This window comes from Anticarsia gemmatalis, chromosome W, assembly GCF_050436995.1.
Source record: "Anticarsia gemmatalis isolate Benzon Research Colony breed Stoneville strain chromosome W, ilAntGemm2 primary, whole genome shotgun sequence".
NCBI classification, from domain to species: Eukaryota; Metazoa; Arthropoda; class Insecta; order Lepidoptera; family Erebidae; genus Anticarsia; species Anticarsia gemmatalis.
In genome coordinates, this window is record NC_134775.1 from 13,202,755 (window position 1) to 13,221,848 (window position 19,094).

General features: G+C 39.0%; 1 protein-coding gene across 1 annotated transcript; it reads right to left on the minus strand.

Annotated features, from left to right (window-relative positions):
* Positions 1-12,048: 12,048 nt before the first annotated feature.
* Positions 12,049-16,034, minus strand: LOC142985979 (FH1/FH2 domain-containing protein 3-like). Its single transcript, XM_076134213.1, has 8 exons — positions 15,375-16,034; positions 14,626-14,832; positions 14,083-14,205; positions 13,769-13,963; positions 13,184-13,401; positions 12,740-12,932; positions 12,385-12,524; positions 12,049-12,160 (listed from the first exon to the last, which is right to left on the minus strand). Exons 1-8 carry the CDS (start codon positions 16,032-16,034, stop codon positions 12,049-12,051), a joined length of 1,848 nt encoding a protein of 615 aa, XP_075990328.1.
* Between the last annotated feature and the right edge of the window lie 3,060 nt (positions 16,035-19,094).

Below are 19,094 nucleotides of genomic sequence, written 5' to 3' on the forward strand. Positions count from 1 at the left end.
GCGATTGGGCGACCGTAGGAATTTACAAAAGTAGAGCTAGGATGTATGAGCTGTATGCCATGAAACAATACAATTTCAATCCAGGTTTTCTTGAATATGTTAGGAATTACTCTAAAATCTTTAAAAAATCTTGTGCCGCTGCTAAGTCTTTGTACTTAAGCACCAAGATCAAAAATTCCAACAATAAAATAAAAACAACTTGGAATATTATCAACAATGAAACAGGAAGATCGTCACCACCTGATCACGACTTCGAATTGAATGTTAACAATCGGGTTATTACAGATAGCCTAGGCGTAGCTCAAACATTTAACAATTATTTTTCTGCCATACCAGTCATTACGACTAGTTCCTTAAATTCCTCCACCGCTAAAGCAGGATCATTACTTAGGAGCAATGTGGGTCAGTGCAATGTCTCATTTTATTTTAAGCATATAAACCCCTCTGACGTAATCAGAGTATTCAAGTCGCTTAATTCAAAAAATACAGCGGACTTGTGGGGAATTTCTGTAAAGTTACTTGAGAGTATTATCGCTGAGATAGCGCCTCATTTAGCTGCAACTTTTAATCGATGTGTAGATGTAGGTGTGTTTCCTAATTTAATGAAGCACAGTAAGATAATTCCCTTGTTTAAAAACGGATGCAAAAGTGAGCCCAGTAACTTTAGGCCAATATCCATCTTGCCTGCTCTCAGTAAAATATTTGAAAGGGCTATATTAGAGCAATTAGAGAGCCATTTCAGTTTGTATAATTTACTCCACAGCAAACAGTTTGGCTTTACAAAGGGTCGATCTACCATCGATGCAGGGGTCACACTTATTAGGCATATTTTCGATGCTTGGGAAGCGTCGCAGGATGCTATTGGGGTATTCTGCGATCTCTCCAAAGCGTTTGATTGTGTTGACCACAATACTCTTTTATATAAACTTAAATTCTATGGGATTGGGGATGTGGCACTTGACCTACTTGCATCCTACTTGTCTGAGAGAGTACAGTATACAGGTATCAATGGGTCAAGATCCACTGGATCTGCAGTTAGTTTAGGGGTACCGCAGGGCTCTATCCTTGGTCCTTTTCTTTTTCTGGTATATATTAATGATTTGCCACATCAGGTGCAGGATCTGTGTGATATTGTACTATTTGCTGATGATACGTCGCTCATATTTAAAGTAGATCGTAAGAAAACAGATTTTGACGATGTAAATGGTGCTCTTACACAGGTTCTCGATTGGTTTACAGCCAACAATTTATTGTTAAATGCTAAGAAAACGAAATGCATTAGGTTTACCATGCCCAACGCTAGGAATCTAGGTACGAATGTAGTTCTAAAGGGTGAGGTGTTAGACATAGTCAACTCCGCAACCTTCCTAGGTGTAGACTTAGATAATAAGCTTCAATGGGGCACCCAAATAACAAAGCTCGCGGGCAGGCTCAGCTCCGCAGCCTATGCGATAGGAAAAGTAAGACAGTTTGCTGGTGTAGATGCGGCAAGACTGGTTTACTTTGGTTATTTTCACAGCGTTTTGTCCTACGGTATTCTACTTTGGGGCAGAGCGGCTGATATAGACACAATTTTCGTTATTCAAAAAAGAGCAATTCGCGCTATTTACGGCTTAGGAGCGCGGGACTCTCTGCGGGAGGTATTTGGGAAAATAGGTATACTGACGGTGGCATCACAGTATATTTTTGCGAATTTGATGTTCATCAAACAAAACATAAATTCGTTTGCTAAGAATAGTGACATTCATAACATTAATACCAGAAATAAGCACAAATTAGTAGGTCCCTGCAATAGATTGCAAAAAGTACACAACTCATTTGCAGGTCTTGGTGTTCGGTTGTATAACAAACTTCCCAGCAGTGTTATGGATTTACCCCAAAAAAAATTCAAATTAGTTGTTAAAGATCATCTTATTAAAAGGGGTTATTATAAGATCGACGATTATATAATGGACAAGAAATCATGGGATTAGTTGCTCGTTCTACACAAATCAAGATTAAATATCTATATATGTATATATTCATCTTTGCATTGTATAAATATTAATCAGTAGTATTTTAACTCTGTAACAGAGAGGTATCACACGAGCCTCAGTGGCACTCGTTTTCTTTTCTTGATAGATATGGTGGGATATGGTGGGCTCCCACATGCCAAGGTTCGTCATGCTCACTAAAATGTCATTGCTTGCGGCGGCGTCGTGTGCCGGGTCACCCCCTTCCCTCTAATATGTGCGAAGGGGGTGATGGCTGGTCCATGCGTCATACTCGTGAACGGGTGCTGCTTGGGGTGACTGGTCGTCCTGGTTGTGGTGAATTTGCCAAATATATATTTTTTTTTAAGTAAATAGGTATTAATAGATATAATTCCTTGTGCCATAGTCTGCTCTTGAGATGCCTCTTATGACTTGCTCATGCTCCCATCATGCTTCCAATACACTTGTGATGTTATTAGCACCTTCATATTGATTTAATTTATTTATATTATACCTATGTGTGTTCGGTAGTGTTGGTAGCGGCTCCTTACATCATCAAAGATTTATACCTAATAGAAAGATTGTTAAAATTAATTGGCGATTAAAAAGAGTGGCCTGGAGTTTCTTGCCAGCTCTTCTCATTGGCCCTACCTTCCGAACTGGCGGTAAATTCACTCTCTGTATCATTGACTATCATAAGTGTCAACATTTGACCTATATGAATAAATGATTTGATTTTGATTTTGATTTTTAAGCGCTATGGGATTGGGGATGTGGCACTTGACTTACTTGCATCCTACTTGTCTGAGAGAGTACATTATACGGATATTAATGGGTCAAGATCCACTGGATCTGCGGTTAGTCTCGGGGTACCACAAGGCTCCATCCTTGGTCTGTTCCTTTTTCTGGTATATATTAATGATTTGCCACATCAGGTACAGGATCTGTGTGATATCGTACTATTTGCTGATGATACGTCGCTTATATTTAAAGTAGATCGTAAGAAATCAGTTTTTGACGATGTAAATGGTGCCCTTACACAGGTTCTTGATTGGTTTACAGCCAACAATTTGTTGTTGAATTCAAAGAAAACAAAATGCGTTAGATTTACCATGCCCAACGCTAGGAATCTAGGTACGAACGTAGCTCTAAATGGTGAGGTATTAGACATGGTCAATTCCGCAACCTTCCTAGGTGTAGATTTAGATAACAAGCTTCAATGGGGCACCCAAATAACAAAGCTCGCGGGCAGGCTTAGCTCCGCAGCCTACGCGATAAGAAAAGTAACACAGTTTGCTGGTGTGGATGCGGCAAGACTGGTTAACTTTGGTTATTTTCACAGCGTTTTGTCTTACGGTCTTCTACTTTGGAGCAGGGCGGCTGATATAGACACAATTTTTGTAATTCAAAAAAGAGCAATTCGCGCTATTTTCACACCGTTCACACCGTTATTGACCGTTGAAGCATATAGACGTGCTCTTATGCATTATTTAATATAGTTTATAATATATTGACCTCCTTTAGAATTTAATTGTGTAGTGCGTTGACAATGCAAGCTTGCAAATTCCATCGTTAGTTATGAGTTTATAAGTTACGTGTACGTGTATAATAGATAGAAATACTAAAATGGAGAACAGCCCCTGCACCCCGAGTAGGTCGCCTCAACACTCCACTTCCGTGTCTCTTGAAGTGGTGTCTACAGCAGAGTTGCAGAGATGGATGACGACCATTGAGACATATTTGAATGAAGTGTGCTCCATATCCACCGAGGGTAAACTAAACTCGGATCAAAAGCTAAAAATCTCAAACTTATGTCGCAAAGTTGGGAAAGGAACGTCTGAAATGGCGGTTCTGTATCAGTCGCTGAAGCAACAAGCCCTGGACTTATCAAGTAAGAATGAAGCTCTGAAAGAAAAGTGCGACCTGACAGAACATATTCTTGCACTCAAGCAGACGGTCCAGGAGTCATCGACCGTTGGAAATGTTTCGTTTGCCGATATGGTCAAAAAGGGAGCTAATAGTTTTGTTCGACCCGCTAACCTCAGCTCTGTCGCCGTATACCCGAAGGATAAACAGAAATCTAGCGAAGAGACGAAAAACCTTGTACAAAAAATAATTTGTCCGGAACAAATGAAGTTGAAGGTGCGCGGACTGCAGAAAACGAAAAACGGAGGCAAAAAATGATGCCGAAAAGTTGAAACAAGCCGTGCAACAATCTACGTTTGGACTCACAGCCGATGAACCCCAAAAGCGCAAACCTCGGATTGTGATCGTTGGGGTTCCCTCCGCAATGCCCGAAAAAGAGGTTTTTGCCTGCATATTCGAACAAAACATAGCCGAGAAAATTCCATCTTTGACACTAGAAACCTTTTTGACCACATGCAAGTTAAGCCACAAATCCGGCAGGAAAGATGCCCCGAACTGTAATTATATAATTGAAGTCCCTGCTAATATTCGCAAGGCTCTCATCACTCAGACTCGTATATTCATAAACTGGACCTCTTGTCCTGTTAGGGACTTCACACTTGTAACTAGATGCTACAAGTGCCAGCAGTACGGGCATGCGGCAAAATCTTGCCGTGAAAGTCACACCATTTGTGGACACTGTGCGGCTACGGGACATAAAATAGACGCTTGTATAATGAAGCATACCATGGAGCCTAAATGCGCTACTTGCACACGTTACAATAAGCCCAATAAACACCAAACAGGAATAGCAGAGTGTCCCGCTAGAAAAGCTGCTGAACAGAGATACATCAACTCTGTTGATTATGAGGGTGCATAGGCGTTTAATTAAGTTATTTTTCGTAATAATTATGTGTGTGAACTTTGTACTTCATTATTATATTACTTCATTTTTAGTACTTCAATAATTGTGTTATCAAAGACTCTGACGGCCTTGTTCTCTGTCTCACCGTAACACAGGTACAAACCTAGCACGGGAGCTGGGGAATAATGTCCTGTTGGTCTGGAGTATGATACAGTTCTGTAGTGCTATCTAAACTTTACTTTGCCAGAAATTTTAACTATTATTATTTAATATCTAAATATTGTATAAGTAAATTTTTGTTTTTTATCAATAACGCTCGCCGTATCTAAGAGCCTGTGATACAGGATTTATTTATCCTAATACAGGCTCCCTATGTTTTTATTATGTACCTACCTAATATTCTATCTATAAGACTTATATTAAACTTTATGTATTAATTTATTTGAATAAATTGAATTATTGAATTGAATTATTTACGGCTTAGGAGCGCGGGTCTCTCTGCGGGAGGTATTTGGGAAAATAGGTATACTGACGGTGGCATCACAGTATATTTTAGCGAATTTGATGTTTATCAAACAAAACATCAGTTCGTTTGCTAAAAATAGTGACATTCATAACAAAAATACCAAAAATAAGCACAAATTAGTAGGTCCCTGCAATAGATTGCAAAAAGTACACAACTCATTTGCAGGTCTTGGTGTTCGGTTGTATAACAAACTTCCCAGTAGTGTTATGGATCTTCCCCAACAAAAATTCAAAGTAGTTGTTAAAGACTATCTCATTAAAAGGGGTTATTATAAAGTTGACGATTATTTAATGGATAAACAACCCTGGGATTAGTTGCGCGTTCTACACAAATAAAGATTAAATATCTATTTATGTATATATACATCTTTGCATTGTATAAATATAAATCTGTAATTTAACTCTGTAACAGAGAGGTATCGCACGAGTCTCAGTGGTATTCATTATCTTATTTTTTTTTTGTTGAAACGGTGGGCTCCCATGCCAAGGTTCGTCATGCTCACTAAAATGTCATTGCTTGCGGCGGCGTCGTGTGCCGGGTCACTCCCTTCCCTCTAATATGTGCGAAGGGGGTGATGGCTGGTCCTTGCGTCATACTCGTGAACGGGTGCTGCTTGGGTTGACTGGTCGTCCTGGTTATGGCGAGTTTGCCAAAATTTTCAAGAAAATACATATAAATCAATATAATTAATTCATTGTGCCATAGTATGCTCTTGAGATGCCTCTTATGATTGCAATACTATCATTGTGTAGGTAGATGCTCCCATCATGCTTACAATACACTTGTTATCGTTACTTGCAACTTAATATTATATTGATTTAATTTAATTTATCTTATGATCAAAGTGTTTTCGGTGGTGTTGGTAGCAGCTCCTTACACAATCAATGATTTATACCAGACATAATTATATTGTTAAAACCATTTGGCGATTAAAAAGAGTGGCCAAGAGTTTCTTGCCAGCTCTTCTCATTGGCCCTACCTTGCGAACTGGCGGTAAATTCACTCTTTGTATCATTGACAATCATAAGTGTCAACATTTGACCTATATGAATAAATGATTTGATTTTGATTTTGACAGTATTGCACTTGGTTTGGTGATCGATAGGTGTAGTGGAAGTGAAATGGCGATTTATATCATCCAAACCAACAGTGCAATGTAAGTCGTTACTCTGATGTCTGCCAATACCCAGGGTCCCGAGAAACCTCCAGATATCGACAGGGGAGGAGGAGGAAAGATTATTGAGAAAATGTCGGCGTTTAGCATTGCGTACCATCTGATTGCATCGGTTTCTTGCAGCTTTAAACCTAACCCAATTTTCGTCGCAGCGGTCTCGGCGAAACCTGGCAAAGGCCCTGTCCCTTCGTCTCATGGCCATACGAACGCCTTCGGACATCCAGGGAGCGGGTGGACGTTTGAGCCTAACTTTCCTAACGGGCGCGTGGACATCGAACAGCCCAACAACAGCTTTATTGAAAATACAAATCTTGTCGTCAATGGTCGAAGCTGTTGTTAGCTGCTCCCAGTTAAGGTTAGCGGCATCCACACCTAATTTGTCGACATTCATACGGCCGAAACAGCGCTTGTACAGAACCTTTGGGCGGGATTTAGGAGGCTTTAGGGTATAGGACATGAAGATCAAGTCGTGATGAGAGAAACCAGGAGCTGGGTATTGGCCAGAGGATGAGACAAGGGAGGGAGCACACGTGAGGATTAAGTCCAGCCAGGTATCTTCACCTTCAGTGTTGTGGTGAGTGGGATGTAGAGGTAGAACGTGAAGGCTGGTGGACTCGACGATCTCAAGGAGTTTACAGGAACGAGGTGAGCGGGTAGAAAGGAGATCGGTGTTGAAATCGCCCATGATGATTTGATGTGTGTAACTAGACCCTGTAGATTCCAGCACGGATTCGATGCTGGAGAAGTAGTCAATGGAAAGGGGACAATATACAACGCCGAGAAGGACTTTGACTCCTTTGACACAAACCTCGAGAAAAATAAATTCGGCTGATGCAGAGTAATTAGGACAAGAGGAATTAAGAATTTGATAAGGGAAGTCACTCCTAAGGTAGATAGCGACGCCACCACCTCTCTTATCTATGCGGTCGTTGCGTATTAAAGAGAAACCAGAGAGAGAGTAGGAAGAAGATGGTAGGTGAGGTTTGAGCCAAGACTCTGAAATCAGGATGGCATGAACGTCAGCATCAACGAATGCTTCTTGTAGGTCAGCGTAGTGGCTCGGAATGCTTTGTGCATTAAGGTGACACACATCTATACTAATATAATAAAGCTGAAGAGTTTGTTTGTTTGTTTGTTTGTTTGAACGCGATAATCTCAGGAACTACTGGTCCGATTTGAAAAATTCTTTCAGTGTTAGATAGCCCATTTATCGAGGAAGGCTATTAGGCTATATAACATCACGCTACGGTCATTAGGAGCGGAGTAGCAACGAAAAATGTTACAAAAACGGGGAAAATTTTGACCAATTCTCTTAGGTGACGCAAGCGAAGTTGCGCGGGTCAGCTAGTTAAAAATATTTTTATTTGAGCCTACAAAAGTTTGCCGTACAAAATCACCGAGCGTACCCTCTGTGGAACAAAAGCTGTCACTTGAAGAAGAGCTGAAATTGTCAGCTGATTCGAAAGAAGCATCATCGCTGCTATACATAATATAATATATAAATATATATAAATATAATAATTATAACAAATAGGTATAAAAAAAAAAACAAAATATAAAACGGTGCAAATTGCTCTCTGCACCACCCGCCAGCTAACACACACAAGTAAAAATAAAAAAAAGCATAAAAGCACAGTACTAGAAAAACTTAAAAAAAAAAGGTAAGTGAATTGAAACAAAAAAAAATAAATAAGTAAAAGACATAACAAAACGCAACAGCGAACGTTACTGAACGTAACTCCCAAAGTCACAATGTTGTCATCTGTCAGTTTGACAGCTGACAAGTGACAACACTGCGACCCAGTGAGTGTGAAAATAACAACTATGACAATAAATACAATAAGAGGGTGATAGCTAAATAAATAAAAAAGTGAACAAATTGATGGCCGCGCGTACCGAACTGTGCAGTGCCACTAAAATGCATAAACACACGCTTCACGATACGATCAAGTACACTTACTTAGATCTTACGCGGTTTAGCAGATCCCGCCGCAGATGATCCTGTGTTCGCCGCTCCGTGCCTCGGCCGGGATGGGACTGCAGTGGCCATCTTTGGATGCAGGGCAGTTAACGACTTCAGCTCTTCCAAAGTGACGATCTTATGTCGTTGATCCGTAGTTTTGACGACGATGATGCCGTCCTGAGTCCAACAGTCCTTCAACCCAAAATGCTGCCGGGCCCTCGCAAATACAGTTTGGCGGGTCCTCGTCAGGAACTCCCTGACCGATATTGACGTCCCGCGCATTTTCGCCTTGGCTCGCCAGACAGATGACCGGACTTCTGCATCCGAGAAGCGCACTAGAATTGGTCGATGGTGCTTACCTCCGGGCGTGCCAATCCTGTGACAGACCCTAATGGAAGCAGCAGTGACGGTGGTCAAGCCCAACTTGGCATGGAGAATGCTGGAGGCCATACTTTGCCGGTCTATGTTCTCCGTCTCCGGAATGCCGAGAAAAGGGGAGATCCTTCCTCCGATGCCTCGTCTCTATGGAGTCCACCCTCCGTGCACATTCAGCAACTTGTTGCCGGAGCAAACTGAGGACACCAAAAATGAGCTCACGGAAAGTCCGGAACTCCTCCGCCACCTTCGCCACTGTGTCCTTCGCAGCACCCGTCTGCAGTTGAGCCTCCAGTTCAGCCATCCTCTTGCTGAAGGTCTCTTCAAGCTTCGTCTGAGTTAATAGTATTTCACTAAGCTGAGACATATTGTCTAACAACTAGTGACAGCGAATTGCAAATTTTGTGGTTTGTGTTGAGCTGGCAGGTGGTGTATAGTGATACAGTATCACTACATATAATATAAACTTATAATTCTGAGTACTTAAATGATTATATTGGATGAATAAAATTTAAAATAAACTATTATATTAATTAAATAAAAATAAAATTAGGGAGAGCAATTTCTTTGTGTCCACTTATTATGACACCTACCCACCAAAAAATAACAATAATTGCAGAATAACAATAATGAAGGAATTATCTATTTTATAACGATTACAACACAATAATTACATAGGGTCACGGTACGAATATTCAGAGACATTGGTATCATTAAACATGCTCAAAATTAAATCTTTATTATGTTTATTAAAATGTTTGAAGCAAGGTGTATTGTTGTCAAAAGAACAAAAATATCCTTGCGACTGCCGTGGTGCGTTACACTACCTACAATGCTCAAACCTGATTCATACTATTGAACCTGAACATCATTCATACTATTACTAGCTGACCCGCGCGACTTCGCTTGCGTCACTTAAGAAAGAATTATAAATTGGTTATAATTTTCCCCGTTTCCGTAACATATTTTACTGGTACTCTGCTCCTATTGGTCGTAGCTTGATGATATATAGCCTTCCTCGATAAATGGGCTATCTAACACTGAAAGAATTTTTCAGATCCGACCAGTAGTTCCTGAGATTAGCGCGTTCAAACAAACAAACAAACAAACAAACAATCAAACAATCAAACAATCAAACAATCAAACAATCAAACAATCAAACAATCAAACAATCAAACAATCAAACAATCAAACAAACAAACTCCTTAGCTTTATAATATTAGTATAGATAGTATAGATAAGAAAGAAGTGAAAATATTAGATTCAGTTGTCGAAGTAGAAAAACACAAGTTAGACGTTATATAGAGAGTCTATTTACATGAATTATTTACATAAATACACTAACGAAGTAAAGGGAAAATTCTGTCGATACTTTCACATATAGCTCAAAATACACCGAGTTTCGTAGATCTACAATTTACATACTTGTAAATGTTGCATTACGTAGAATAACACTGTAAAATAGTAGTTTCATAAAAATACTTTGAGTAGTTAGTTAACAGCCTCGGCATATTTTTATTTACTAAGTCTTAACAATCTTAAACTACAATTACTATAATTTTAAAACTCATTAGACGAAACATGCTACCAGATTTGTTATTATAAATTTAAAATTGCACATAATTTCATACGGAAAGAGAGATCATCCCATTCTACGAATATTTGACACAACAATGTTAGGAGTTGCGTCCACAATATTATCTACCTGTAATTATTCTAGAGTCCTACTTGCCTAATTACGACACAGAAACCCTTGCACCATGAAATGCAGATAAAGAAATGCTGTCTTTTCTACCTTCTATGTAGAAAAAACATTTCTTATAATCGCGGCCAGTATTAAATGCTTTTGAAGTGGAAAAATATATGAATTACATGTGATTATGAATTTTATAAAGTTTTTAACGATTAACGATGTGTTACTACTGATCGGAAAATGATGATACTTTAATTTATTACTAGAATAAAAGAAAAATCACCATATAATTTTAAAATGACGACATTTACGTATCTATACTAATATAATACAGCTGAAGAGTTTGTTTGTTTGTTTGTTTGAACGCGCTAATCTCAGGAACTACTGGTCCGATTTCAAAAATTTTTTCAGTGTTAGATAGCCCATTCCTCGAGGAAGGCTATAGGCTATATAACATCACGCTACGGTCATTAGGAGCGGAGTAGCAACGAAAAATGTTACAAAAACGGGGAAAATTTTGACCCATTCTCTCTTAAGTGACGCAAGCGAAGTTGCGCGGGTCAGCTAGTCTATAATGTATTAACATTAAGCTACACGTTTAAAATTTAAAGAGCATTTAAAGGAATTATTTGATATGCTTTACTATTTAAAAACTAGTGAAACATTGAATCTACCAATTTAAAACTAGGAAATTTGCTATAAGTAAGTTTGAAGCCAAAAGCTTATAATCTAAGAGTAACTGATGATCGAGATTCTTGAAACGATTAAAATAATAATATTGTATCGGTACTGTAGTCGGTTATGTGCACCTTCAGAAACGTCGGTACTCCGAATCCCTGGATCACAAAAGAAAACTCTATGAGTATAATTTCAATGACAAAACAAAATTATTCGCTAGTATCAGAGAATATTGTATCATGATTAGAGTAAATTTTCTTTTGAAAGTCTCTTACTGGTAAAATTACGTGTAAATATTCTTCCTTAAATTTTTTTTTAGTAATGACTTACCTTTTCTCTTCTTCGTCATCATCTTCGGGTCAAGATTGGTTACCATCTAGAGTTCTGTTCACTGTAAATAAAATTGAATGTTAAAAATAAAACATTTTGCAATAGCATACACCACGCAGAATCACGCAAGACTCTTATTAAAAATGCGAACAAACATGGAGTAATATATTTTTTTCAATATATTATAATTGAGAGTAATAACTAATTTAATACTTCGTCTTTCTGGGATCACCAAGACGCTTGGTCCATTTGAATAGCACTTATTTTTTCAGAAAAAATCGCACAGCAGCAGAATATAGTGAAAATCCATTTTTTTCAACGTTTTTCAATTGAATTACAAAGTAATTATTATTCGCACAATGACAATAAATTTTAAATCTAATCATCTCTAAAACTACTTATTTTAGATCTGAAATAATTGTCTATTTTTTGCACTGATCGTGGCATTACATTGCCTATTAAAGTCTTGGTAAAATAATAAATTAGAAGCAATGCCAGCTTTCAGTAGAAGATAGCCCACAATTTTAAAACATGTAGGTATTATAATCTCAAATGAAACTTACAGTTTATCTGTCCGAGATTCTGTTCCTTCTGCGTTCCCTTGCCATTGGCATACGTTTGGTGGTCGCTGACCTCACCAGGCTCTCCAATATCTCATCGTCTGCTGAGAAATCTCCACTGAAAGTAATAAATTCATTATGATAGGTATTGTGTGTCTTTTTTTCAGTAAACTTTGCTTTTTAATTATTTTAATTCTAAAACTACCCAGAGAAATATATCTTAGAAAACTGATTGTTTTATAAATCTATTCCATTCAGACTACACACAGACAGCCGCGGTGGTCAAGGCGGTGTGGGTGGGCTGACGGGTTTTGTAGTGTATAAATACGTATATTAACTTACTTGACTAGAATCCTCCTGTTATTAGATTGGTTCTTCCTTCTGCCATCAGTCAGACTGTCCGTGTCGGGGACAGTCTTCAGCAGTTCTTTAAGAGCATTGCCCGCTGTATGATCGCCGTTTTTGGTTGAATAGTTGCTCACCTAAAAATATATTCAGTGAATGAAAGCTATATATGTTAAGAAAAGACTAACCATTAAGTATGTTTACTTTGACTTAACTTTACGCGTAATAAAATGAGTGAACGTATAATTCACTTTGTGAGAGCATGTTATGTATCTACAATCATACACTATAAATGTGCTTGTAAAGTGTAATAATAATGTAAAGCTACCGCAGTTGGTCGTAGTAAACTTACATCAATAATCATTTTTCCTCTAGTCTTGTTTCTCTCTCTATGGTTAGCCTTCTTCTCCAACTGTTGAAGAACTCTCTCTCGTGTCGTCCTGTATTCCAGTGAGAACTCCGCTATGACTTTAAGGAATTCAGCTGGTTTAGTCTTGGAGATGTCACATGGCGGCACTCCCAGGAACAACAGGAATTTGTTGAATCTGTAACAAACAGAAACGTCTTTGTTCTTTGTGTACCTCGAGTCTTTAGGATGTTATTCGCTAGCGCGCAGTTCGTAAGCATTGCACATTTTGGTGGAAATCGCATCAGCAGTTTTTGCAATGGTTTTGTATAAAACACATTTTGGGAGGCGAAAAGAACATGAAAATACAACCGTATATTAAATGCCGCTGTAACGTTGAAATATATTTAAACATATACTGTTTGCCTTATTATTTTAATGACATATTACCTGCTCATCACCCTCTTTCTGATAAGAGAAAGTAAAATAATTCTTTCAGCAGCGTCAGTGAGGAATTCATTGATCTTAGTTTTAAAGATCTGAGAGCCATCATGTTTAGCGACGCGTTTCATGTGGTCCCACGACGCCTTGCAGTCCGATTCTAACTTCTGCAAGTTCGCTGTGAGGACATCAAAATCTACTTTAGATGCACGAATAACTGGACCGATCTGGAAAAAGAGAATTGGATTTTTTATATACAAGCAATAAACATACATAAATTGACGGTATTTTTCCCCTAGGGGTAAGAAAGAAAAATCAAGCTTGCTACGATTCCTGCGATCTTATTTTGCTTCTTTCAATTCCATGTATCTCGTTATGCAGAAACACCGAAAGGAACGTAAGGATATCTCGATAGCAAAAATAAACGGGTAATGAGTAAAACTTTTAGGAAAACGTAGTACTATACCTGTTGGCTACTCTCACGTGAACTACGCTAAATAAAAGACTAAGAGTACACAAATCATACTACTTACTTCGCTGAAAAAGTCGGAGCTATCCGGGAATTTCTCAATTATCATTTCGCATACGTGATACAGGAGTGGGTGTTTGCGGACAGTCCTTCACCTCAACGACCTTGGACAAGTACTCCAGGCGGAACCCTTTGGCGTAGTTGCCATTCAAGTAGTTGCCCACTGTCCTAAGAGTCGAGAGGATTACTTTAAACGTCCTGTTCACCTTTAGCAGTTCAATCCCTTGTTTGAGGTCCATCAGTGGTTCAGCGATTTCTTTCTGTAAATTTATATAGACCATAATGAAGACTTGTCTCTAATACAAGCTTTAAATAATGAAAAGAAACAGATTATACAATAGTGTTATGAGAGTAAAGTACAAATTAAATAGACCCTTACCTCTAGATTATCAAAATCCAATTTAAACACCCAAAGCTTAAGTCGAGATGATAGTTCATTGATAGAAGCCAAGGTGAGTAGGAACTGTTCAGCACTGCCCAGAGGCAGATCGGGATTAGCATACTGAAATCATTTAATAACATTCTGTTTTACTTATCTCTATAAAGAAGTAATGGCCGCAATAGATAGACTATTGGTAATGTTTTTAAGCTATCTTAAATAACACTAATGAAACTATTGACTTTGAGTAAATACACCTTTAGGTTACTCCATCTACACGTCACGGCGCAGAAATGTGTAGCTATTAATGAAATAATAGGATATAAAATGAATGTAACATAAGCAAAATTTTTGCAACTGTTGTATGCCGTTTTTTTATTTGGAGTCCAATGCTGAAAAAATCTTTTCGGCATTATGTATCTGTCCCCGAACTTAACTTCGAGCGTTAAAAGTCTCATTCAAAGTTTGCTTATGAACTGGAATATTGATAGATATTTCCAAACTTTTGTTGTTACACTTATTAATATGCCATGGAACTGTTACCTGTGCCTCCTGTATCTTGACTTTCTCTTCTTCAGTTGGAAGCATGGTCAACAATTTTTCAATACCCTCTCTGCCGATGACGGTGGCATCCATTTTCATAATAGCCGCTTTAATGGTTTGAGGAGTCGGTAGTTTTTTCATGGCAATATTAATCGTATTAGACCGCTTAGCGTCTAATATAAGATTCCTTTTAGGTTCAGACAATTTCTGTAAATTTGACGTTAGACAGAATAGCATTTCCAGAAATTAGGGACTGACTGACTGAATGTGACTTCAGCTTTTCTAGCGGGACACTCTGCTATTCCTGTTTGGTGTTTATTGGGCTTATTGTAACGTGTGCAAGTAGCGCATTTAGGCTCCATGGTATGCTTCATTATACAAGCGTCTATTTTATGTCCCGTAGCCGCACAGTGTCCACAAATGGTGTGACTTTCACGGCAAGATTTTGCCGCATGCCCGTACTGCTGGCACTTGTAGCATCTAGTTACAAGTGTGAAGTCCCTAACAGGACAAGAGGTCCAGTTTATGAATATACGAGTCTGAGTGATGAGAGCCTTGCGAATATTAGCAGGGACTTCAATTATATAATTACAGTTCGGGGCATCTTTCCTGCCAGATTTGTGGCTTAACTTGCATGTGGTCAAAAAGGTTTCTAGTGTCAAAGATGGAATTTTCTCGGCTATGTTTTGTTCGAATATGCAGGCAAAAACCTCTTTTTCGGGCATTGCGGAGGGAACCCCAACGATCACAATCCGAGGTTTGCGCTTTTGGGGTTCATCGGCTGTGAGTCCAAACGTAGATTGTTGCACGGCTTGTTTCAACTTTTCGGCATCATTTTTTGTCTCCGTGCTAATTAGAACGCCTCCGTTTTTCGTTTTCTGCAGTCCGCGCACCTTCAACTTCATTTGTTCCGGACAAATTATTTTTTGTACAAGGTTTTTCGTCTCTTCGCTAGATTTCTGTTTATCCTTCGGGTATACGGCGACAGAGCTGAGGTTAGCGGGTCGAACAAAACTATTAGCTCCCTTTTTGACCATATCGGCAAACGAAACATTTCCAACGGTCGATGACTCCTGGACCGTCTGCTTGAGTGCAAGAATATGTTCTGTCAGGTCGCACTTTTCTTTCAGAGCTTCATTCTTACTTGATAAGTCCAGGGCTTGTTGCTTCAGCGACTGATACAGAACCGCCATTTCAGACGTTCCTTTCCCAACTTTGCGACATAAGTTTGAGATTTTTAGCTTTTGATCCGAGTTTAGTTTACCCTCGGTGGATATGGAGCACACTTCATTCAAATATGTCTCAATGGTCGTCATCCATCTCTGCAACTCTGCTGTAGACACCACTTCAAGAGACACGGAAGTAGAGTGTTGAGGCGACCTACTCGGGGTGCAGGGGCTGTTCTCCATTTTAGTATTTCTATCTATTATACACGTACACGTAACTTATAAACTCATAACTAACGATGGAATTTGCAAGCTTGCATTGTCAACGCACTACACAATTAAATTCTAAAGGAGGTCAATATATTATAAACTATATTAAATAATGCATAAGAGCACGTCTATATGCTTCAACGGTCAATAACGGTGTGAACGGTGTGAAAATAGCGCGAATTGCTCTTTTTTGAATTACAAAAATTGTGTCTATATCAGCCGCCCTGCTCCAAAGTAGAAGACCGTAAGACAAAACGCTGTGAAAATAACCAAAGTTAACCAGTCTTGCCGCATCCACACCAGCAAACTGTGTTACTTTTCTTATCGCGTAGGCTGCGGAGCTAAGCCTGCCCGCGAGCTTTGTTATTTGGGTGCCCCATTGAAGCTTGTTATCTAAATCTACACCTAGGAAGGTTGCGGAATTGACCATGTCTAATACCTCACCATTTAGAGCTACGTTCGTACCTAGATTCCTAGCGTTGGGCATGGTAAATCTAACGCATTTTGTTTTCTTTGAATTCAACAACAAATTGTTGGCTGTAAACCAATCAAGAACCTGTGTAAGGGCACCATTTACATCGTCAAAAACTGATTTCTTACGATCTACTTTAAATATAAGCGACGTATCATCAGCAAATAGTACGATATCACACAGATCCTGTACCTGATGTGGCAAATCATTAATATATACCAGAAAAAGGAACAGACCAAGGATGGAGCCTTGTGGTACCCCGAGACTAACCGCAGATCCAGTGGATCTTGACCCATTAATATCCGTATAATGTACTCTCTCAGACAAGTAGGATGCAAGTAAGTCAAGTGCCACATCCCCAATCCCATAGCGCTTAAAAATCAAAATCAAAATCAAATCATTTATTCATATAGGTCAAATGTTGACACTTATGATAGTCAATGATACAGAGAGTGAATTTACCGCCAGTTCGGAAGGTAGGGCCAATGAGAAGAGCTGGCAAGAAACTCCAGGCCACTCTTTTTAATCGCCAATTAATTTTAACAATCTTTCTATTAGGTATAAATCTTTGATGATGTAAGGAGCCGCTACCAACACTACCGAACACACATAGGTATAATATAAATAAATTAAATCAATATGAAGGTGCTAATAACATCACAAGTGTATTGGAAGCATGATGGGAGCATGAGCAAGTCATAAGAGGCATCTCAAGAGCAGACTATGGCACAAGGAATTATATCTATTAATACCTATTTACTTAAAAAAAAATATATATTTGGCAAATTCACCACAACCAGGACGACCAGTCACCCCAAGCAGCACCCGTTCACGAGTATGACGCATGGACCAGCCATCACCCCCTTCGCACATATTAGAGGGAAGGGGGTGACCCGGCACACGACGCCGCCGCAAGCAATGACATTTTAGTGAGCATGACGAACCTTGGCATGTGGGAGCCCACCATATCTATCAAGAAAAGAAAACGAGTGCCACTGAGGCTCGTGTGATACCTCTCTGTTACAGAGTTAAAATACTACTGATTAATATTTATACAATGCAAAGATGAATATATACATATATAGATATTTAATCTTGATTTGTGTAGAACGAGCAACTAATCCCATGATTTCTTGTCCATTATATAATCGTCGATCTTATAATAACCCCTTTTAATAAGATGATCTTTAACAACTAATTTGAATTTTTTTTGGGGTAAATCCATAACACTGCTGGGAAGTTTGTTATACAACCGAACACCAAGACCTGCAAATGAGTTGTGTACTTTTTGCAATCTATTGCAGGGACCTACTAATTTGTGCTTATTTCTGGTATTAATGTTATGAATGTCACTATTCTTAGCAAACGAATTTATGTTTTGTTTGATGAACATCAAATTCGCAAAAATATACTGTGATGCCACCGTCAGTATACCTATTTTCCCAAATACCTCCCGCAGAGAGTCCCGCGCTCCTAAGCCGTAAATAGCGCGAATTGCTCTTTTTTGAATAACGAAAATTGTGTCTATATCAGCCGCTCTGCCCCAAAGTAGAATACCGTAGGACAAAACGCTGTGAAAATAACCAAAGTAAACCAGTCTTGCCGCATCTACACCAGCAAACTGTCTTACTTTTCCTATCGCATAGGCTGCGGAGCTGAGCCTGCCCGCGAGCTTTGTTATTTGGGTGCCCCATTGAAGCTTATTATCTAAGTCTACACCTAGGAAGGTTGCGGAGTTGACTATGTCTAACACCTCACCCTTTAGAACTACATTCGTACCTAGATTCCTAGCGTTGGGCATGGTAAACCTAATGCATTTCGTTTTCTTAGCATTTAACAATAAATTGTTGGCTGTAAACCAATCGAGAACCTGTGTAAGAGCACCATTTACATCGTCAAAATCTGTTTTCTTACGATCTACTTTAAATATGAGCGACGTATCATCAGCAAATAGTACAATATCACACAGATCCTGCACCTGATGTGGCAAATCATTAATATATACCAGAAAAAGAAAAGGACCAAGGATAGAGCCCTGCGGTACCCCTAAACTAACTGCAGATCCAGTGGATCTTGACCCATTGATACCTGTATACTGTACTCTCTCAGACAAGTAGGATGCAAGTAGGTCAAGTGCCACATCCCCAATCCCATAGAATTTAAGTTTATATAAAAGAGTATTGTGGTCAACACAATCAAACGCTTTGGAGAGATCGCAGAATACCCCAATAGCATCCTGCGACGCTTCCCAAGCATCGAAAATATGCCTAATAAGTGTGACCCCTGCATCGATGGTAGATCGACCCTTTGTAAAGCCAAACTGTTTGCTGTGGAGTAAATTATACAAACTGAAATGGCTCTCTAATTGCTCTAATATAGCCCTTTCAAATATTTTACTGAGAGCAGGCAAGATGGATATTGGCCTAAAGTTACTGGGCTCACTTTTGCATCCGTTTTTAAACAAGGGAATTATCTTACTGTGCTTCATTAAATTAGGAAACACACCTACATCTACACATCGATTAAAAGTTGCAGCTAAATGAGGCGCTATCTCAGCGATA

Coding starts and splice junctions, on each gene's coding strand:
- LOC142985979 (XM_076134213.1), bottom strand. CDS start 16,034: ATGGAGAACAGCCCCTGCACCCCGAGTAGGTCGCCTCAACACTCTACT. Junction 14,206..14,625: donor TCAAGATACAGGAGGCACAG/GTAACAGTTCCA, acceptor AAATGATTTCAG/TATGCTAATCCCGATCTGCC. Junction 13,402..13,768: donor GTCCGCAAACACCCACTCCT/GTATCACGTATG, acceptor CTCTTTTTCCAG/ATCGGTCCAGTTATTCGTGC.